At 44.9% G+C, this 23,881-nt stretch overlaps 1 protein-coding gene across 3 annotated transcripts in view; it reads left to right on the top strand.

Moving 5' to 3' along the window:
- The window catches only part of SYNE3 (spectrin repeat containing nuclear envelope family member 3), a 401,530-nt gene extending 379,414 nt beyond the window's left edge, over positions 1–22,116 (top strand). For all 3 annotated transcript variants that reach the window (XM_078660113.1, XM_078660115.1, XM_078660114.1), the window contains 2 exons: positions 14,577–14,615; positions 21,263–22,116. In XM_078660113.1, the coding sequence (XP_078516239.1) occupies positions 14,577–14,615; positions 21,263–21,457 (234 nt within the window). In that variant the 3' untranslated portion in view covers positions 21,458–22,116. The remainder of the gene's footprint in view (positions 1–14,576; positions 14,616–21,262) is intronic.
- The last annotated feature ends 1,765 nt before the right edge of the window (positions 22,117–23,881 follow it).

Raw genomic sequence — 23,881 nt, 5'->3', positions numbered from 1 at the left:
GAATCGGTATTTCCTATTGATTCCTATGGGCTATGAAGCCCATAGGAATCAATGGGAAATACCGATTCGGTAATTACCGAATCGGTAAATACCGAATTCTGCAAGGGTGCAGGGGGTGTCACTTTGACACCCTCTGGCACCCCAAAAATTGACATGTGCGCCATGTGGCACACAGACATGCCCTAAGGGCATGTCTGTCTGTCACATGGCATAGGTGTGCATGCACACATGTGCATGCACACCTGAATTCGGTATTTTAACACCCAATTGGATTGGGTGGTAAAATACCGAATTTGTAGGGCCTTTGGGACTCAGAAGAGTCCCACCTACATCTGAGATTTACCGAATCGGTAAAAATACCGATTCGGTATTTTACAGAATCGGTAAATTTACCGAATCGGTAAATTTACCGATTCTGCAAAAATGTGCCCCTACATCCCAAAAACCCATTTACTGGTCGGTAACGGCCGAAATCGGCCGTTACCGGTCGGTAAATTACTCCTACATCTGGCCCATGTTATCAGTATTACTGAACAGCTGCTCGCTGCGTGTGTCCTGCATAAGACGGGTCTGTCCCAATTCCTACATCCAGTCGACCGAGACACCAAATGTCCTGATTTTTGCCTGTCATGGGATGATGCAGGCTCAATGACTTTAGAAGCCCTCTCAGAAGACAGATACATTTGCTCAGAGCTTCTAATCAAAGGATGAAATTCAAATGGGCTGGCAGTGATGAGTTCTTGCTTGGGGGGTCTTCTACTCAGGCATTTAACATGAGCTGTGAAGAGAAGCAAGCAAGTGGCAGAATATGTTGACATGTTAACTGGGAGGGAATTGCAGCAAAACAAAGAGTTTCCTCTTAGCAGCGACTTATCCTTTAGAGTGGATAATAGCAAGTTTTACCATCTGGGGCCATATTATGCTAAGTGCCCAGAGGCATAATCAGGACATTTGGTGTCTCGGTCGACTGCCCAGAGGGTGCTTCGGGCATGTGCGCCCACTTTGCGTGCTCAAGGTACACTGGTATTACAGCAGTAGCGGCTCATGGAGGGAGTGCTGCGGAGTGGTGGGGCGGTGCAGGGGAGGGGCAGAGTGGGGGGTAGTAAACTCCAGCTCATGGCTGACCCGAGTAATGTAAATAAATAAATAAACCGAATTTCATTGTGCGCGCTGAAACACCAAGTTTACTGCCCCCCACCCTGCCCCCCCTGTTGGGCGGCCTTTTTTGTAACACAACTAGCGCTGGGGCACATATATCTCCAGTGCTATCACCAGAGAGTGTTTCCTCATTTACATGGGGGCGTGGCCCCATGCAAATGAGGGAACCCCTTTGCATCTGCGCCCTCTGCGCTGTAATAGAGAAAAAAAAAGCTACCTTGTGTTGGTTTGTTTTTAGCACTTAACACAAGCGCTTGTGTTTTGAGCCACACCGTGCTCCGATGCACATTTGTTTGTTTGTTTTCAGGACTTAACACGAGCGCTTGTTAAGTTTTGGTTTGTTTTCAGCACTTAACACAAACGCTTGTGTATTGAGCCGCACTGCGCTCCGACACACATTTTTGGGGTTGTTTTCACAACTTAACAAGAGCGCTTGTTTTGTGGGTTTTCACCACCTAACAGGAGAGTTTGTGTTTTTAGAGATGGACTGACGTGCATTTTTTTCTTTGTTTTCAGTACTTAATACAAGCGCCACTCTTGTTGCGACTGCTATCTGTAGTCCATTCATTTCTACAGAGTATGGAGCTTTCCTCAAGTGGTGGTCTTGGTTTTTTTTAGGCACGAGGAAGACAAAGTGATTTGCCTAGAATCCCAGGATGTTGAGCAGAATCAGGGACTGGAGTTTCAATTGCTATTTCCAAAGTAGGCAGCTCTGCTTGTTATGCCAATTCCTCTCCCTATCCTATTGGTGAACACAGTTCCCTGTTTTCATCTCGCCTGTTGTGTGATCTGTGGGTGCTGCAGAAACACACAGATGCTATTTAACGATTGTTACCAAATGCCAATCATGTTGCTGTGATGTGATGGTTGTATTACGCCGAGGATGTCCTAACATACCAATAGACATGCTTCAGTCAGTCTCCTGAGAGCATGTGAATAGGCCTGGGCAGTAAATTCCGTTCCGCTCGCGGAATTTGGCAAATTTTGCATTCTGCGTAGAACCCGGAATTGACAAAAATTCCGAGATCCACAGCTTTGCAGAATTTTTTGCTTGTTCGCACTTTCAAAACGCGTGTTTGCAAGATATTTCCCCCCGACCACGCAACAGCATTTGCGAATGGGCGGAACAAGCAATTCCACATGTTCGCGGATCTCTGCGTGCTTGCGGAGATTTTTTGCCGTTTCGCGAAGCTTTGCGTAGCGCGACTACGCAAATTCCGCCCACCCCTACTTGTGATGCTTTAGTTATTGCCGCATCATGGATACTGATGAAACTTGCAGCCAATGAGTGAGGTGGTTGCTGTAAATATGAACAAACTGACAATTAAAGGTGGCGACATGTTATATTACATGGTATTTCAATCTAAAGGTAGCAAGTGACTCCATGCTATCTGTGAAATTTCAGCTCTGTCTAGATTTTTAGTGAACGGCGTCTGCATGCTGAGACTTCTAGATACTTCCTTCCCATTATATGTGTTGACTTCCATGGCCACTATGGAAAAGCAACAAACAATACAGTGCACAGATGGATATTCACTGACCAAACAAAATGACACCAGATAACTGTGACTCAGTAACATGAAAAACCCCAGATTGATACAAAGCAGTGAGCCTGTGGAAGCGCTGCGATGCCATACAAATGTAACAGCTGCTCTGTACAAAAGTTGATGAGATAACAAAACAAATGTTTGATACTTTCAAAAGCCAGGACTGGCTGAAGGTACCAGACAAGATATGCGCCAGGAACAGCATTGCCAGTTTTGTGTATAAAAACATTCAAGATGTCCATTGCTGTCAACATGAATTACATAGCTGTTTCTGCACCCATCTTCTGTTGCATATACAAACCCCAAATAACTACAACAGTGCAACAATGTAAGCAGCAAAATAACTATTATCGGTTGTTTTAATAACGGGACTCGATTCTTAATGCGGATTGTTGGCCCAATTTCCAGCTGTCTCACATGAATGCTCCCCAATATCCCCCCCTCCCTTGCTCTCCGTGTCCTTTTCTCACCCGTACGGTAAAGTACCCCTGCGCCTTCTTCCTTGTCTGGTTGCTTCTCCGTGCCCCGATGTTGCTTCAACTCTTTCCCCACTCGCACTTGCACATAAGAAAAAGACGCCCACTTCACCAACTTACTTTGTCTCATTCATACAAATTATTCTTTCATCAGGTCTCTGAAAGATGTGTTAAATAGCAAATACATTGCTGGAACTTTTGAGAAAATGTTCCTCTCTGTCTTGCGCTACTATGTGGAAGCATCCCCTCAATACAGAGACACATGATTTATGGTTTTGTTTACAGAGATGTGTCTTATCAGTCAGCAGTCTGGCCATTCAATTGTTTATAACTCACCCGGTTGAGGATGGAGTTACGAGAGCTCATTTTTAATGCGCAAAAAAACCAAGCTTCCCCAGTGCGCAGGGGTGACAGAACAGCCAACACCAGCTACGGGACCATTCTTCTGCAGAGACCAGTCCCTGCGCTGTACACAAATTCATTATCATTGCCAACGCCAATATCTCTCGGATTGTCGAGACATACAGACTTTGCCAATGCTTATCACTTCAATGCACTGCCCCCAGGGCAGCATGACTGTACAGCTGCCCTGGGGGCAGCTCATTCAGTTTAATAGGGTGCACTTTTCCCGTTTGAACTCAGCGCACCTGGCTTAACAAACAGGGAAAGTACGCCCTATGTGTAATAGGACGCCTGGCGTGATACGGATTAAAAGAGTAGGAAGGTGGCTGTAGGCCCTAATTGCCTTTGTGAATGAGGCCCAATGTCCAGTAGGTCAGTATATTTTAAAGAGTTAACTCTGATTTAGAGGAGGGCAGCGTGAACTGAACCCCGAAAGTGCGCTCCACAGCAAGTCTGTGCCCCCTCCTAAAAAAGTGTCCTGTAATGTCTCAGTGCACACAAATGTCTCTGCACAGACAGTCAAATGCATTATGTAAAGTTGTTCATGCTACCTACACACAAACAATTCTTGAAATGGAAAAATAGAAGTGCACGTACCCTGTTCCTGTACCTTGCTTCTGAGAAGTGCAGGTGCTCTCTAAATAAACGTATTGCAGTTTTGCTAAGAAGTGTATGTACTGTCCCTCTCCAAATAAAGAAGTACAGGTATGCAGTACCCGACAGTACTGGCTCGTTTAAAGCCCTGCATATGCACAACTAGAATAGAACAAGTTTAGCAGCTCAGCTCGTAAATCATCATTTCAGGAAATCCACAAAAATAATGTTGATTTCTTTGGGAGGTTGGAGGTATTTTTACTGAAGTTGATACTTTGAGGCACAAATCACTAGCCAAGAAAATGCAGAAAAACATAAAATCTATTACGCATGTGCTTACAGGTTATCATGAGACGGCCTTGATTTTACGCTTTCGTTTGGAGTTTCTATGTGGAGATGGCTTCCTCAGATACAATGAGTTAAGAGATTGGTAAAGATTTTCAAAATGAACACGATGTGAACACTGAATGAACATTTTTCAGTTGTTTTACATCTGGGGTCTGAAGAGCTTTGAAGTTGGAATTTGTTAGTACTCAGCATGCCTGTTGCATGCTTATTACGCTTTTTGCGGGTTAGACAGACACACAGAAACACACCCAATCACACACACAGACACATATACAAGCACACCCACACAACTGCCTCTGTAGCCTCGTATCCAGAGGGGCCAAACACGGCTCTTCTTTGGCTCGCGTGTCTCAGACGTCTAAGAAGTGGCTGGCTACCTGGCTCGAGCTAGGCTTGAACTTTAGGGGCTCGCCCACCTCTGCCTAAAATTAGCACCAGTATTTATCCCAGGTGTAATAAGATAGATGATTTCAACCCTATTATAGCATAAACAATATCTGAAACCTGTTCCACTGATAATGTCCTTAAGTGAACTTTTGTAATTGGTAAGGAGCCGCCCTGAGGTGCACCTTCTGACCACACCCTAACTGTTTGCTCTTTATCCAACATCATCATAGGCTCTGGAGAGTTGTGTTTGGAATTTTTGTTATTGTGTCACTATGTACTTATGTAAAATGTTCTTCTTCTGCTACTGTGGTCATTCCAATTTTGTTTTCTCACCTTTATCAGCTTCAGATGCAAGAGTAGATAGATTTAAAAGAACATGATTTTTTGTTAAAGTTTTGGATTTGTAAGGCATTTTCTCCAAAATAATCTACAGCATTTAAAATATAATACAAACAATTGGGTTAATGGATATTATGTCAGAGTAATCATGAAACATCACAGCAAAAAACAAGAATGGGAGATGTGCAAGAAAACAGGCCTGACTTAGAAATGAAGTGAAAGAGATTGGCATAGTGCCAGAGCAGAAAGGACTTGGAAGAGGATAAAATAGCAGATTCATTTGCGTGAGTGGAGCAAGACCCATGCTAGAAGAGAGAGTGATGCCAAGGAGGGCAACTGCAAACTGATATGTTTTTTACTAAATTGCAGAGAATTGTGAGTCTGTTGTTTGCTTGAAAGGAAAAAAACAATAAATAGATTAAAAAAAATTTAAAAGTTTAAAATGGAGTACAAAGTCCTGATTCTTTGAGAGTTTTTGTGAAATAGTTTGGAGATCTAAGGGGGAAGAGGAATCTTCTTATGTTCGTCCTGCTGATTAACGATAGACTAAAATAATTGGATTTTGCATTCATTTGTTACTGGGAAGATATGTGTACGTCTTTCTTAGTGAAATAAGACACACAATGTAGGAAAAAAGAACAGTTTTATGTGCCCAAATTACGCAAAAGGACATATTATTTTAAGAGGTGGTAAATAAAGGAACACATCTCAACTCCTTTTAAATTACTTTTTTTAGAAGACTTACAATTTTTAACAAGCATTGAAAATGCAATAGGTCTCGCAATAGAAGAGTTTGACATTTTTCGTTTTGCAAATGGATGAGTGGTGTTGCGTGGATGAGTGGCGTTGCGTGGATGAGTGGCGTTGCGTGGATGAGTGGCGTTGCGTGGATGAGTGGCGTTGCGTGGATGAGTGGCGTGTGTGAGTGGCGTTGCGTGTGTGAGTGGCGTTGCGTGTGTGAGTGGCGTTGCGTGTGTGAGTGGCGTTGCGTGTGTGAGTGGCGTTGCGTGTGTGAGTGGCGTTGCGTGTGTGAATGGCGTTGCGTGGATGAGTGGGGTTGGAATGCAATAGGTCTCGCATTAGAAAAGTTGTAGTTATTGGTCTTGTAAATGACATAATTTATTTATTTTTTCGTTGTTAAAATTGCTAAATTGATGGCTTTGTCATTTACAATGCCAATAGTTATAACTTTCGCGAATGTGACACCTATAGCATTTGGAATGCAACATGTTTTGTATTTACGTGACTTATATGGCAGCTCTGGTCGTTATGCTACATCTCTAGATAGTTTTATCTTTCGCAAATGTGACACCTATTGTAACACAATATGTGTTGTGAGGGTGAGTGAGGGTGAGGGGTTGAGGGTGAGGGGTTTAGGGTGAGTGAGGGTGAGGGTGAGTGAGGGTGAGGGGTTGAGGGTGAGTGAGGGTGAGGTGTTGAGGGTGAGTGAGGGGGAGGGGTTGAGGGTGAGTGAGGGTGAGGGTGAGTGAGTGTGAGGGGTTGAGGGTGAGTGAGGGTGAGGGTGAGTGAGGGTGAGGGGTTGAGGGTGAGTGAGGGTGAGGGTGAGGGGTTGAGGGTGAGTGAGGGTGAGTGAGAGTGAGGGTGAGTGAGGGGTTGAGGGTGAAGGGTTGAGGGTGGGTGAGGGTGAGGGGTTGAGGGTGAGTGAGGGTGAGGGGTTGAGGGGTTGAGGGTGAGTGAGGGTGAGGCGTTGAGGGTGAGTGAGGGTAAGGGTGAGTGTGGGTGAGGGTGAGTGAGGGTGAGGGTGAGTGAGGGTGAGGGGTTGAGGGTGAGTGAGGGTGAGGGTGAGTGAGGGTGAGTGAGGGTGAGGGGTTGAGGGTGAGTGAGGGTGAGTGAGGGTGAGGGGTTGAGGGTGAGGGGTTGAGGGTGAGTGAGGGTGAGGGTGAGGGGTTGAGGGTGAGTGAGGGTGAGGGTGGGTGAGGGTGGGTGAGGGTGAGGGGTTGAGGGTGAGTGAGGGTGAGGGTGAGTGAGGGTGAGGGGTTTAGGGTGAGTGAGGGTGAGTGAGAGTGAGGGTGAGGGGTTGAGGGTGAGTGAGGGTGAGGGGTTGAGGGTGAGTGAGGGTGAGGGTGAGGGTGAGTGAGGGTGAGTGAGGGGTTGAGGGTGAGTGAGGGTGAGTGAGGGTGAGTGAGGGTGAGGGGTTGAGGGTGAGTGAGGGTGAGGGGTTGAGGGGGAGTGAGGGTGAGGGGTTGAGGGTGAGTGAGGGTGAGGGTGGGTGGGGGTGGGTGAGGGTGGGTGAGGGTGAGGGGTTGAGGGTGAGTGAGGGTGGGTGAGGGTGGGTGAGGGTGAGGGGTTGAGGGTGAGTGAGGGTGAGGGTGAGTGAGGGTGAGGGTGAGGGGTTGAGGGTGAGTGAGGGTGAGGGTGAGGGTGAGTGAGTGTGAGGGGTTGAGGGTGAGTGAGGGTGAGGCTGAGTGAGGGTGAGGGGTTGAGGGTGAGTGAGGGTGAGGGTGAGGGTGAGGCTGAGGGGTTGAGGGTGAGTGAGGGTGAGTGAGAGTGAGGGTGAGTGAGGGGTTGAGGGTGAAGGGTTGAGGGTGGGTGAGGGTGAGGGGTTGAGGGTGAGTGAGGGTGAGGGGTTGAGGGTGAGTGAGGGTGAGGCGTTGAGGGTGAGTGAGGGTGAGGGTGAGGGGTTGAGGGTGAGTGAGGGTGAGTGAGAGTGAGGGTGAGTGAGGGGTTGAGGGTGAAGGGTTGAGGGTGGGTGAGGGTGAGGGGTTGAGGGTGAGTGAGGGTGAGGGGTTGAGGGGTTGAGGGTGAGTGAGGGTGAGGCGTTGAGGGTGAGTGAGGGTAAGGGTGAGTGTGGGTGAGGGTGAGTGAGGGTGAGGGGTTGAGGGTGAGTGAGGGTGAGGGTGAGTGAGGGTGAGTGAGGGTGAGGGGTTGAGGGTGGTGAGGGTGAGTGAGGGTGAGGGGTTGAGGGTGAGTGAGGGTGAGGGGTTGAGGGTGAGTGAGGGTGAGGGTGAGGGGTTGAGGGTGAGTGAGGGTGAGGGTGGGTGAGGGTGGGTGAGGTTGAGGGTGAGTGAGGGTGAGGGTGAGTGAGGGTGAGTGAGGGTGAGGGGTTGAGGGTGAGTGAGGGTGAGTGAGGGTGAGTGAGAGTGAGGGTGAGGGGTTGAGGGTGAGTGAGGGTGAGGGGTTGAGGGTGAGTGAGGGTGAGTGAGGGTGAGTGAGGGTGAGGGGTTGAGGGTGAGTGAGGGTGAGTGAGGGTGAGTGAGGGTGAGGGGTTGAGGGTGAGTGAGGGTGAGGGGTTGAGGGGGAGTGAGGGTGAGGGTGAGGGGTTGAGGGTGAGTGAGGGTGAGGGTGGGTCGGGGTGGGTGGGTGAGGGTGAGGGGTTGAGGGTGAGTGAGGGTGAGGGTGGGTGAGGGTGGGTGAGGGTGAGGGGTTGAGGGTGAGTGAGGGTGAGGGTGAGTGAGGGTGAGTGAGGGTGAGGGTGAGGGGTTGAGGGTGAGTGAGGGTGAGGGTGAGTGAGTGTGAGGGGTTGAGGGTGAGTGAGGGTGAGGCTGAGTGAGGGTGAGGGGTTGAGGGTGAGTGAGGGTGAGGGTGAGGGTGAGGCTGAGGGGTTGAGGGTGAGTGAGGGTGAGTGAGAGTGAGGGTGAGTGAGGGGTTGAGGGTGAAGGGTTGAGGGTGGGTGAGGGTGAGGGGTTGAGGGTGAGTGAGGGTGAGGGGTTGAGGGTGAGTGAGGGTGAGGCGTTGAGGGTGAGTGAGGGTGAGGGTGAGTGTGGGTGAGGGTGAGTGAGGGTGAGGGTGAGTGAGGGTGAGTGAGGGTGAGGGTGAGTGAGGGTGAGTGAGGGTGAGGGTGAGTGAGGGTGGAGATTGTGGCCTTTAAACTGTGGTGGCTACGCTTCATTTAAATAGGCCTCGGAAGAACCCTTAAACACAAAATGCAAACATCAAATAAGAAACATTTTCATAATTGGGTTCAAATTAAACTACAGCGATACTAGTTATTTCAGAAAAAAAAACTTAGCTTTCTTGTAGCATCAATCATGAATCAAATGTATTATTGTCAAGCTCCAGTTTTGTTTTAACTTCTAAGGGTGAAGTAAGGATTTTTCAACAATAGGCCACCATGGAAATGGAAAATAATTTTTCTACATGGGTTACGATGTACCTTCGACACCTCGAGATGCTATGAAATGTAGCAAGAGACACACGGCATGCAAAAACAGAATGTAATTAACATTCGCTCCAAGCCATACAATCTTTCCTCGTGGAGAATGCCTGCACATGCAGCCCTTGCGTGCGTCCTATGCCTGAATTGGGAGTACCCTAGCAAAGCATCCTCTGGTCCTGCCTTCCCCGACCTGTTTTTTTCTACCGAAGCAAAACAACAGCACGATGTCATCGCACTGCTGCCAAATGTAACAGAAACATTCCTACTGCAACCTTGAGCCAGATACGTCAGGGGATTCATGGCCGCATTCCAGAGACAGCTTGTAACTGTTTAACTGAAACCGGAGAACCCACGATTATGGAAAATAGCGCATTGGACAAATCGCATGCGCCCATCAAGCATCATCGTCAACGTGGACAAGGCGGCAGCCCTCCTTCACAACGTGCATGGAAGCTGGCATTGCAAATGCAAAATGTCCACATCAAAACACAAGCATATGACTTATGCTATCAAAAAAGGAAAGTGTTTGCATAACCACAACGCCAAATCTTTTTTATTCTAGGACACAGCAGACTCGATGTTGTCAATACCGTGATAAAACACTGGGCAAAAATGACAAAAATATACTACGCAACGTAAATTTTTAAAATATATTTGACACGTGTCAGTAAGAAATGAAGAAAGAAGGGGCCGAGCACCTTGGTAAAGTTCAGAACAGATAGCGTTATTTTTTTAATTAACAAAATGCAAATAATGTGGAGAGATTTCAAGTGATTCAGGAATGGGCGCCCGTGTAAAGAGAAAGTACGGCGGGCCTGGGCCGTGATAGGGGAGGAGGGAGGAGAAATGCGAGTCACGGCAGCAGCAGCCTTTGATGTGCCTGCCGACCGGCCGTGAATAATTAGGGGGTGAGAAATGCGCTCGGAGGGCTGCCTTTGATGTGGTAACGCGAGGCAGGCAGGCAGGCGGCTGGTGGCATTGTGCACGCGCTTTTTAGGGCTTGTGCAAGCGCAATGACCTAAAAAGCACATGCACTACATGCAATCGCCAGTGAAATCGCCAGTGGTGGTTAACCTCTGTTTAAGCCGCAATAGAGCTTCGCCAGCTATGCGCTGAAGCGCATCAGCAGGCGAGCCCTAAAAACGTTTGAGAGTTAGCACCTCCCTGAAAGTTAGCAGTATGGTGTCAAATAAGACAAAGATGTGTGTGAACCCGATCTTTGAGTTCGTACAACAATGTATTTCCCCTAATGCTTACAGTAGATTTGATCCTAAGTGTGTCAGACATTGTGGGCCCGATTCACAAAGGCAATCTGAGACAAAAGTCTACCTTTATCACTATGTGACAGGGTGCTACAGGTCCCTATCAGTGGCAGAAATATACAATACAAATGCCTAGAACATAATATCACCTTCTCCTTACCACTGTATAATGATCTGTTTGTAGTGCGGCCCTTCTAGGTTCCTTACAAATGCTTGGGGAGACATCCCTCTCTTGCTACCCTCTATAATGAACTGTTCTGTTTGTATGTTCCTCTCATGTACAATGTATGTCGAGGAAGACAAAATAGTGTCACATCAATTTTACTCTTGAGGGCCTGATCATAAGTGTGCTGGAAGGGTACATGCATTTTATTGTGCCCAATAAAAAAGCAATACACCTGCCTGCAGAACTTATCACGTGTGATAAATTCCACCTTTTTTTAGTCACTGGGGAATAGGGTGTTTTTGGTGCTAGCGGCACTGGGCCTTTTCTTCCATTAAAGTTCCAGAAGGTTTGACACGCTAATATTTATAGGCAGATGGAGACATTATCGCACCCAATGAAGACCAGGCGCGATAGTCGGCACAACTCGAAATTCTGACCCCACGCAAGCAGTTGGATTTTCCGTCTTACTTTAATCAGGTACTAAGTAAGAAATATTGATTAGTAGGTGACTTACTGACTAGTGAAATAAATCTTATATAATAGTTGTTTGTCACTGTAAGCAATGTTTATGTCAAAATGTAGCATATTAACAAATGTGTTAGTGAAAAGCAACACTTGGCACATTATTACAGCAGCACACTTCTGCAGAAGGTTCTTCTCATACTCCTCACTCCAGCCATAGATAAGAGCGTGGGCAATGAGGGCAAAATAGCATCTTTGTTTGACCTTCATCTGGATTCCCCATCAATAAAGTTGAAGCTGCTTTGCCGAACGGTGTTTTATGCATTACCCATACCGAGGGGACATGGGGTGTTGTATTGTAGTGTTGCAGATATCACAGTGATGGACTACTTAGTAGCAAAGACCCGGTGCTTTACTGCATCCATCCATGGCCTCTCTGATGCTTTTCCCGACAACATAACAGCTGCCTGATGGGAGTAAATTACTATTTTCCTGTAGCATTAAAGTATATATGGCATCAACCAGGAAGATTCAGTCCACAGCAAATATTTTGGAGTAACCTAAAAGTATGAATGCAGGGTAAAAATTGGAAAGAATACAAAACATCAAAGATAGGCCAATTGCTGACCAAACGTATTCTGTCAAGATAAAGCATATAGACAGACTAAAGTAACTCTAATCATGGGTGGATACTGGCCACTCTCAGTGTGGCTCTAATTTACACAACCTGCCGGCAGCTGAACATCATCAGTGTTACCCATATCACAGACATTTCCACCTGTCTGGTCTTCACAATGTGACAATATTGCTGTCACCACCCACATAAGACCATCACCTGAAGCTTCTGTTTCGATGATGCAGCTATTTTTCCAATGTAGTTCGAGCCCAATACCTGGTTGGTTTGGTATATATTTGGTGTTAGTGATAACTATTGGCTATTATGAGGTAAGTGTGTTCAACAAGAGGGAGAGAGAAGAGGGGGGCGATTTCCACTCCACAGGAGTGGGAGGTCCAGCACCAGGGTGAGCCCCAATACGTCAAGACAAAGGATGCTGTGCTGTTCCTCAGAAGAAAGAAGTACGAGTCACACTAGTATTACGGTGCCACTGGTCTCGGTGAGATCACAGTTGGGCATCCATTTTGTTGGATGTAATGCCCTCACACACCCTTGCAGGTGTCATGCTTCATCATCTGGGCTGCTCCTCATTAGGTCGGCGGTGCAATACCCAACGGGCTCACCTCTAAGAGTGGCACTTTATCAGAGATCCTATATCCAACAGCCGTTTTGTGAAGTGCGGGTGTGGGGCCAGAGGTGTGTAGACGTGAGAGTGAGTTTAAAATAAGTCTGGGAGTGCCTATAAGAAAGTTTATTCTGGGGGTCTCCTGCCTTAGTTAAAAAGTAATAACCAGCACTTGATGGAATGCAATGTTCCTGCTTCAGTGCTGGTTAGTGTGTGTTTATAATGGTAGACATGTTTCTCGCGTTTACGTTAATTCCCTCGCGATTCTTCAGGACCTTAAACTATTATATGTTGAGTCTGTCTACACTAAAGGATCTACACAAGTATCCAATAGGCTACTCCCGGACTTGGCGGCGTGGGTAGGTCCTGCTGACAGCACACAAGGCTACAAACTCCATAACCTCATGGAAGCCTAAAATCTATTGTGCAGACCGCCTGGTACTGTTGATACCTGGGTATCTGACAGAATAGGTAGATCCAGCCCATCACAGGTATATGGACACAATAAGCACCTTCTTTTTGTGACATTCAGATTAGCCTATTGGATACTTTTGTAGATCCTTTAGTGTAGACAGACTCAACATATAATAGTTTAAGGTCCTGAAGAATCGCAAGTGAATTAACTTAAACGCGAGAAACATGTCGACCATTATAAACACACACTAACCAGCACTGAAGCAGGAACATTGCATTCCATCAAGTGCTGGTTATCACTTTTTAACTAAGACAGGAGACCCCCAGAATAAACTTTCTCATAGGCACTCCCAGCCTTATTTTAAACTCACTCTCATGTCTACACACCTCTGGCCCCACACCCGCACTTCACAAAACGGCTGTTGGATATAAGATCTCCAATAAAGTGCCCCTTTTAGAGGTGAGACCATTGGGTATTGCACCGCCGACCCAACGAGGAGCAGCCCAGATGATGAAGCATGACACCTGGAAGGGTGTGTGAGGGCAGTACATCCAACAAAATGAATGCCCAACTGTGATCTCGCCAAAACCAGTGGCACCGTAATACTAGTGTGACTCGTACTTCTTTCTTCTGAGGAACGGCACAGCATCCTTTGTCTTGACGTATTATGAGGTAAGCCCTTCAAAATATGTCACAATGAGTGGCTTTTGGTGTTTTGCATGCCCATGGATTTACTGTGAATTTTCCCATGGTATAATATCTGCTGGTTTGACCAATTGATATTTACCTTTTCAAAACTGCAGGCATGCAGACTTATCCACAGTCAGTACTTACTACAGTTGACTTTACCATACCTGGTACTGACTACATGCGCTAAATGCCATTCAATTTAGAAGTCCAATTAAAGTCCAAGCAGGGGGTTGCTTAGGAGTCAAAATTTTGAATTGCACTTTCATTCAGGGTCCAAGACTGTGGATTCGAATAGTAAGTGAAGTCTGGACTCAGGAAGGGAGTCTGGCTGACCACCTGGCAGGCACCAGGTATGGGCAGTGCATTGCAATGGTGAAGGCCAGAGAGACCTGTCTGTGTTTGGCCGCCACGTCTCTGCATGGTCATCCAGGCAACTGCAACCCACTGTCTTGTGGAAGGTCTGGGTTTTTAGTGTCATGGCCTCTGTTAATGGACTGTTGATCGTTCAGGCGACTAATTGTCACCATGTTATGTCTCATATGGTGCGACTGAGAGAGCAGCAGGCCTCAGCCTGATCATGGTGGACTTGTTTGTGATTTAGGTTGCTGGGCAGTGCTACCTACACACAATCAGGGAAACATACACAGTACATCTGCCCGAGAAGTAAGTGCTGGTGGTGCACTCGAGCAACACCGGCACAGTTTAAGTACAGTATACCCCACTCTGATGGACTGATCAGGACTACATATTGAATGGTTCTTCAGAAAAACTGTAAAAATAAACACCGGTTGGTTCAATAATCAGTGTAAGAGCTTGCAGCATTGAGATTCAGCTCGTTTTCATTATCTGCTTCAGAATAATTCGCTTTTTCGAAACATGTAAATATATAACTTTCCAGAAATGCCAATAAAAGTGTGTTCATGTGTGCAGTCTCCTCATCTTTACATTCAGTCATTTGTGTCTGTTTTACAGGCTCTTGAATCGCTGAAGGAACCAGTTCGATTGCAAAAAGTATGTATGCCCAATTATCTTCTGTCTTCTTAAATCTATAACTCCTGTGCGTGAAACAGACTTCTAACATTGACGTGACGTCATGTGAAACTTTAAGCAAATTATATGCCACTGCATAAAACAAGATAGTGCTACGAGCCTGAGATCTAGACTGTGGCATTATAAACTCACAGTACTTGAAACTTTTGTTTTACTCGTAAACTTGCTATGTATGTTTTTTATGTTGCTGATGGCAGGTCCCTTGTACGAAGAGTTTGACCCTTTCTACGGCTATGGGCTAATGATACACAGGAGACCTCATTCTTTCACTACAAGCAAATGAACACTAAAGAGGTTCACAACACTCGATTTAACGTGGGCACTCTTCAGTGCCCTTGGGTTTGGCATTGCAAGCCAGAAGAAACCTGAATGGATAGGGGCGTTTGGGTTTAAAAGTGCAAGACACACAGGTACACACGAGGTGGCTTGTAAAAAAAGTGCACAAGATGATGTTTAAGATTTTTATCCCCCCCGTGTACTGCTCGTTTCGTTTTTGTTGATGAAGAGTTCAAATAGCTTGAAGTCTAGGAACAATATCTTGAGATTGAGAGGATGCATTAGTTGTTTTGGTATCCCGGTTGCCCTGTGCTGTTATTCCGTGCTTGTACTTCCATTAGCCGGGAAGTGCCTCTAACAATAGTGATCTGTGGGAGTGGGTGTTTACAGGTTTGCCTCTTGCTTGTCTCTTGCCCAGTGGAGGACTTTAAATGCTGGTATACAGACACTAGATCTGCTCAGTGCCATGCTCGTTGTGCCCCTGACAGTTGAGGCATTTGTGCAAAGGGTGGCACATATTTAGTAACAACAAGGTTTGTGCAGCATGCCATCACGCCCAGTAGAAACACAAACGTTCAAGTCAGATGTGCTGACATCGCTTTCACAACATTGATCCTGGCCCTTGCAGAAAGGTAAAGACATCTGGCTTTGGACTTGTTTTACTTTTTCCGGGTGCCTGTGAACACAATGTTTAGTGCTTGTGTTTGGTTGGAGGTCACCCATGTGCACATTACCAGAGTACACGCTTCTACCCGCTAATTGGCAAGCACAGAAAGTATTGTTGAACTGAGACGGGTCACTACAGAGAGACCTGCTGTAGAAATCCCTATTGCTCGGTTTATGCCAAACAGGAGATCTTGGATGTGCTCTCGTTGCTCATTTTATTTTAATTACAAGAAGAGCCCCCATGCTGCACCTGATTTTACTAGAAGACCACTGTAACGTGCATTTGTATTAGTCCAGGAATGTTTTGTTGGTACTGCATACACAGTTGTATCAATTGCTATTTTTATGTATCATGTTGAAGAATTTTCAATTGATCGAGTAGTCACCACTGGCAAAGTGCAGGTTTTTCTCTGGTGCATACAATTTGAGTACAGGAGACCTGATGTTAATACACCATACATTTATTTACAGAAACAGTCGTATCAAACAACAATTGCAATAAGACCAGACACCCAGTTCCACCCCAGAAGCTTCCTCATACATGTCAGTATCTATCACAAAAATGGCTCCTGTGAACTCTTGCATATCTGAGTTAGCAGCAGTGTGCCAGGGAGCCCATCGAACCCAACCTATGATTACGTTAACACAGCACCCCAGGTGATTGGTCAGGCACAACCTATATATGATCTTGGGGCTCCAACTGTGCCTGCATCATTGTGGCCCATGCAAGCAAGGTGTTCTGTGTTTTATCATCTTTTCTTCTCCTTCTCATATGTGCCACTTCTTCCCCTGCCCATTCTATCGTCTTTTTCCTAGTTTTCTCTAGTCGTGGGTCGATGGCCCACCCAATTATGGCTACCTGTCTTTATGCCACTATAAGCCCCAATATTGTGAAGCGCCTGCCCAGACATCGCTTTGGATCATCAGGAAGAAGCTCCAACAAACATTTAGTAATTGTGTATGGAACATCCCACCCCAACGCACGCCTATGCTGGGTCAATATTTCAAGCCAGTGCACAGCCACCACCGGGCATTGCCAAACCGTGTGTAGGAAGTCAGCCTCTTACTCCTCGCATCTGGGACAGCGCTGTTCTCTGAATACATATATAGCGTGCAACCATTTGAGGGATAACTAAGTCACATATACAATATTATATTGTATTTATTTGAACCTAGGGCATTCTGAGACCCACTGGACTCCCGCATGAATCCTATACCAATCTTTAGGGGAGAGTGGTTCATTGCAATAGTGCTGCCATGTCTCCTCTACGTGAAGTGGATTAACCGGTCTATCCATACACAATGCTCGATACAGGTGTGTTATAATTTTGCAACCTCCAGCTATTGACAACATAGTGGCAAGTGTGTGTGTAGTGTCAGGAGGATCAGGGAACATCGTCCACAGGTGGCATGCCATAGCAGCAATACTTGCATATTGAAGAAATCAACCAGATCTCAATGCGAATTTCTCCATGGCATCATGCAAAGTGACAAATCAACCGTCAGGGTAAAGGTCAGGCAAAATAAACAATGCACCTTTTGCCCCTTCTCTACAGACATAAATCTGTGCAAAGGGACAAATTTGTTCTCATTACTTTAAAAAAAAAAAAAAAGACCCATGTTGGCTTTACTGGATGAAATAAAACCAGATGGTTTCTCCCCTTCCATGTCGATCGAAGTTAATTTGTAGGGTTTCACACTTGATCATTTCCTGACACCATCCTCACACATCAACAAACGTAGGAAGTTGACTAATTTATTTCTCCAATCCCATTCAAGAACCTGCTATCATCAGGCCAATTGAGAATAGCTGATCATGTCCTTGTTATTTCATGATTTGGCCTTTTTATTGGGGTGTGTCCCTGCTTTATGGCTAGGGCAGGACTCTGAGGCGTGGCAATAGATGAGAGAAAGCGGGAAAGAAACTGTTTTCTTAAGGCTTGTAATACTTGGTGTTTGACGAGCGAGCCACGTCTTCATCCCAAAATTATAATCATGGTCCTGTCAGGTAAGCCCTTCGCTGATGAATGTACACACTTTTTCAGGAAAACCTCTAGGGTTCCTTATCGATATTTATGATGCCAATTGTTCAATAAAGATTGCAAGCCATTTCTTTTCAATGCTTCATCACTTCTTTATTTTCAGAAAGCAATCGATTTTTATTGAATTAATTGAATCCAACGGACATTATGTGAACTTCCAATTATATGCAATCCATAGATTTTACAACCCAATGCATTTCGGGTCTCTCCATGGACTCTTCTTCAGGGGTCTAAAAACAAAACAAGATGCTAATCAGTCCATATTTCTTGATAAACAGAAGGTGTGCATGTATTCAATGTAATACTGACAAACGATAATGGAGATTCCAATTATTAGCATATCACATGTATTAGTACAGATTGTGACAATAAAAAATCAATATGCAGTGTTACATCTCATGTATTTCCTAATATGTGACTTAATCACATAGTGGTGCCTGCTTTCATAAGCAGTGCTTATTTTATAAAAAACTAAATGCCAGGTCCCTTCTTGAAAGGCCACAGCAGCCTGCACCATGCATTGCCCCTGCCAGCGCTGCCAATAACAGTACCAACATAACACCTAACTGTCGCACTCCTACAAGTGAGACAATTCCGACTATTTCAGGCCACACAAATCTATAATAATGGTGAGAGAGACTGGTATTATCCACTTTCAATGGAATTTGACTTAACCCCTTTGCTGCGCGCATCGGCCAACGGCCGTCGCGAGCACTACCTTGGTAGTGCTGCGCACGTCCGTTGGTCGACGCGGCCCCGCCCACTCTTCAAGACTCCCGCATCTCGGCAGAATTTGCGCAGCGGTAAAGGAGTTAATAAGCACAGTTATGCACATCTCAGACAGAGCCACCATGTGGAGGACTGTCACTAGAGCCATTGCTGACAATTAAGTGCTGAGCACGAGAAATCACTGGCTCAAATTAAGCACTGGTCATGCATGGTGACAGCCTATTTTTGCCTAAATACTGGGCAGTAGCAAGCAGCTATTAATAATATCGATCTGCACTGCTTATTCCCCATTGACTAATGCAGCGCAGCAACTTTGGTTTCTGCGCTGATTTGTGCTGTACCATACAATAATAAATCTGCCCCTTGGTGTGCATGCTTGGCCTGCCCAGCCTTAACCCTCGCAGTCTCAGGCAGGTGGTGGCAATTCACTTGAAAAATAATCTTTCTGACGTTTCTCCCTCCTTACTTCCCCTCATATCTTGAAACTTAACCCTCTCTCTTAACCTTTCCTTTTCTCTATCCTTTCTTCTTTATGCATCTTCATACTCTCTCTCTCAGCTCTCACTACCTCACCTTTGCCCACATGTCATCTCTCTCAGTATACCTCAGTTGACTTCATCTCCATGTACCTCTCTCTCAAGGCCTTTCCCCTCTCTTTCACTCATGGTGCCTGCATCTTTATCTATCACTCTTGATCCCGTCTCTCTTCATTAACTCTTTAACTTATCTCTCCCTCGATACGCCACTGCTCTCTTTTTTAATCTGACTTCATTTCTTTCTTCTCCATCTACTTCTCTTCTTAAACAACCTCATTTCTATCTTTGCCTCACCTCTCACTGTCCATGTATCTGCTACCTACCTTGCCTCTCTCTACCTGTCACTCAGCCTGTCTTCTACCTCACTACTCCCCTTCACCTCTTTATTTCTTACTGTACCACACTCCTCCCTCACCGCCTCATCTCTTTCTATACCACTGCTCCCTCTCTTGCTATCTAACTTCTTAATTTGCCTCACTATTAGTTCACTGCCTCACCTTTCCACCCTTCCCCCACTTTTCTCTAATTCTACCTCTGTTCCCTTTCCTTCACCTCTCTAAATATCTTACTGCTTCCTGGCTACCCATATTTCTCTTTCTCCACCACCTTTTTCTCTATCTTTAACTACCCCCTCTCTCTCTCTCATGCAAATACCTTTCTCACTGGACCACCTTCTCTATTTCATCTCATCTCATCCCCTCCACCATAACTATTTCTCTCACCCTCTTTATGGAACTCTCTACCTCAACATCTCTTCCTCTTAGAACTCTCTACCTATGTATAAAACTCATATACACCTGTATAAACCTCATCACTCTTTTACATTTGTCTCTCAACTTCAGGTTTTTGCTCTACACCACATTTCTCTGTCTAGCCTTCACACCTCACTCTACCTTGGTTTCTTCTCCAATACTTTTTACCTGACTCCTTTTTTAATCCTGTTTCTCATTTTGCTCTCTCTCTCTTTCTTGCATCTTTGTTTTTCCTCCAGTTTCTGTGCATCTGTCTACCTCTCACTGCCTTTACCTCCCTCCTATTCACCTGATTTCCTACATTCCCTCTCTCTCATCCTCATCCCTTGAAGGACTGTACTCCTTCTCCCCATTTCTATCTCTATTTATTGCACTCTGAAGCCTTACCTATTTTGTACCTCTTTCTCTACCTACACCTTTCTCTTTCTACCTCTCCATCTAGCTACCTTACCATTCTCTGTTTACTTAACTCTCATCCTACCTCACATATCTTCTTAAATCATTGCTACCTCAACCATCTTCTCACTCCCCATCACTTCTCTCACTATACTATTCTCTTTATGTCTTTGTCCATCTTTGGTATCCTGTCCTGGTCCATTTCCCTTATTCAACAGCGACACAGGTAAAACAAGGGAAGCACACACATAAAGAGGAGAAGAGGGACATGGAGGGGAAAATAAATTAGGAGAAAAATGTTAGATTTAACCAATGGAATGGTGAAAATCCTCAGACCAGCACCTTGATCTTCAGTGTTGCAGAAAGAATGCCACTGGTGAAAGGGCTGCAGGGAGTTTTATATATTTGGCAGCTAAAGCTACAATTTCAAGTGCTGTGTGCGTGTATTTAATTGTAATACCTTGCACTACTCTACTAAATATATTAAAAGTCACCCTTAGCATATTTATCCTACAAAGGGAGTACCAAGCTAGTTAGATACTAAATTCCACATAAAATGTTGCTGGTGCAAGTAAAAAAAATCTGCATTCAAACTCAAAAAGAAGTGTCTTTACCATTTCTTGCTCAAATGTCTTTTAGTACTGTTTGGCTGGCAAATACCAGTCAGCTTGAGCTTTCGGCTGTTTTTGCGTGTTCCTGTTTCTAAATGTTTAACATATAGTTCAATGTTGTTTGGCCTCAAGAAGGTTTGCATGAGTATACACTGGGTAATTAATTTAACGTTGTTCCAGCCAGGGGTCCCGAAAATATATGTTGGCCTGGCTTCACGAATCCTTAAGATGTTACTGCCGATGTTCTCTTGCCTGAAAGCTGAAATTATCGCACAAAATGTTGTGATCCTCTTTTACCTGTGCTCAGTTGTTGCCCGTGCAGGTAAGCACGATGGGGTGGGATGGGGGCGTGGAAGTCGACAGACAACGAGATAGGGAAAATAAAATAAATAAAGCCACTTACCTTGAACTTGCCGCATTGGCGATGCGGTGAGCGCAAGGTAAGTGGTTTTATTTATTTATTTATTTTATTTTCCCTATTCCATCGTTTGTCACTTCCACACTCCCACCCCCTGACCACCACACCGCGCTTACCTGCACAGGCTGCCACTGCCTGTTCTGCATGATGACCAACTGAATGTTTATTTCCTCTGTTGACAGAAGGCTCCCGGCATATGCTCTTTTCTGTATCGAGTGTGCTGTGCCGCCCTACCGCTTCAGCTGCTGCTGCTGCTCCTGCTGCTCCTGGCCTTCCTGCTCCCTCTGGCGGAGGAGAATCACAGTTGCACCCTGGCCAACAACTTCGCTCGCTCCTTCAGCCTGATGCTGCGGTATGAGAAGCCTCCACCAACATAACCACTCACCGTTTGCAGACTCGACACGAGACTTACCGGGGGGAAATAGTGAGGGCTTCTTTCTTTTGACTGACGTCATCATGGTTTTCAGCATTTCTTGCACTTTTAACAATTGAGGGAGGGCGCCATATCAACTGATAATGAAGATATATGCATTCTTTTTGTGTAAATAATGTATTCAAATGATATTAACCCATATTATAATGTATGCAATACTTTATTTCCGCATATACATAAATATATACATTTATATTTATACTGTATAATGAAAGATAAAGCGACAACTAAACAACCACTGTAAGAATTATATTTGTAACACACTTAGCTTCTATTGTACTTAAACTGGATCCTATTTTAAATGTACTTTTGTGTTACCTTTGTCTCTTGTATTGTGCATCCTGAACTGAGCTGGAGAACGGAGCATGAACGGCAGAAGCTGTACAATTTTAAAGAAATATATATTTTTAAGTACAAAAGTGAACAAGCAAATTTGTGGGTTGCATTCGCATACTGTAATGACAATTATATAGCAGTACATTTGATGCATCAGTCGCACGACTTGACATTTCACCTTGCTCTGATGATTTGAGCAGGGCATGGTTCATTCCACTGCAGTTACTTGCCTTTTAAGTAAAAGCATTCCCATCATAATTCATCATATTATCATGTTATCCCGTATCTTTATGTCTTTTGATTTGCATTTCCATCTTCAGAGGCTTGGTTCAAACTGGGGCATTGATTCACTTATTTACCATTGGACTTACAAGCTTTCACTAGATCACAAAGCTCTCTGTAACAACAGACGATCTGCAAACTGGACATACGTACAGGGACACTGATTAGGCAGCCCACACCTGTCAGAATCAATGTATGCTATCTTCTTTTTATTTTTATGATGCTTAGGTGAGAGGAGACCCTGTGTCCTATGCAGTTCATTCAGCCCGTTCAGCTTTTCATGCTGGGATTGGTAATTCATAGCTTACAGTATTAAAAGTAAAAACTACAAGTCCCAGAATGCTATGTTCAGTAATCGGCTGACGATCCCACATGACATGCTACCAAAACCAATAATTAATATGAAGGCTGGCAAGAGTTGGAGCTTTGTGGTTCCAACCAACTGACATGATATTCAGAACGGTTCAGTTATCCAAGATACTCATGGACAGAACTAAAAGCAGAGACGTCTTAGCCATTGGCAGGTTCTATGCTAGGAAAAAGTGCAGGTCGAAGACCCAGCTTCCTAGGTGCTGTTGCTTGAAAGAAAAGCCTTGAAAATGGTGTTCCTGAGTGAGAAACAGTGAAAAATTAAATTGCAGTCCCACTGGATGGTCCATTTACAAATAAACCATTACTTGACATTTAATACCAGCTTTCGGTAAATATGTATACGGTATGGGCCCTTAAGTGGCCCTCCATTGGGACTGCTCGAGTATTCGCTGTTAAAGAGTACTATGTGGTGCAGCCCACCTCGGTGGATGTGATCTATCCACCCTATAGATTCTTGTAGAGTTTGTTTTTACAAATCCCCAAAATAAGTTTAACAATCCACTATAAAAATGGGTTTAACAAGCCACTATAAAAAATGGGTTTTACAATCCACAATAATGAAAAGGATTTTTCAGTTTGTAAAATGTAACTTTATTCCAGTTGAATCTCATAATCTCATCATGTCCTGTTGATCTGCAGTCGAAATCAAACTGCGGTCTTATTAGATTTATTTAAAAGAGAATCATTACTCGGCAACGAACACAATCTTAAGTAAACTGAAAACATGATCATTAAATTAAAAAATATTAACGTATAACTTAGGAAGCATCAGCTGACACTCATCTTCCTCATTTCAAAAAATAATTCCTCCCTACTGATCCCTGCTTCACATTGCCAATAGAGGCAGTGTTACTTCCAGGTTTGTAAAATTCAGTTTTTTTATGTCTTGGCCACAGAGGCCTCAGATGCCTGTCTTTTAGCAGCACATGCTGTTTTCAATACATAACATGTGCTTAGAGTGGGTTTTGTGGTATGACTTTACTCATGGTTGGATTGCTTTGTGTTCTATCTTACTTCCCCCTCCTAATACAATGACATTCCTCTCCTTATGTGTGTCCTCCCCAGGAGAATTTCTGTCACGTGGCGTTCTTTCTGACTTACTGAATTGTATTCTTCCACAGCATACATGAGGGGATTTTTTTTTCCTTTGTCACTGAACACTCTGTGGGAGTGCATGTGTTACCTTGTTGTCTCCCAGACGGTCCCACACCTTCACACTCTTACCTGAAGCCCCAGATGATCCCACCCTGCTCCCCATTGCACTTCTTCTGGTTTTTTATGTTTCCCTCTTCTCAGTCCTTCCCCCTCCCCCAGTGATACCTCTCTAAGTGCCCTCCACGCCTCAACATTTTTACATTTTATTTATTTTTTGTTTTAA

This window comes from Lissotriton helveticus, chromosome 9, assembly GCF_964261635.1.
Source record: "Lissotriton helveticus chromosome 9, aLisHel1.1, whole genome shotgun sequence".
In the NCBI taxonomy this organism is placed as follows: domain Eukaryota; kingdom Metazoa; phylum Chordata; class Amphibia; order Caudata; family Salamandridae; genus Lissotriton; species Lissotriton helveticus.
This window is presented reverse-complemented; position numbering and strand designations above follow the sequence as displayed.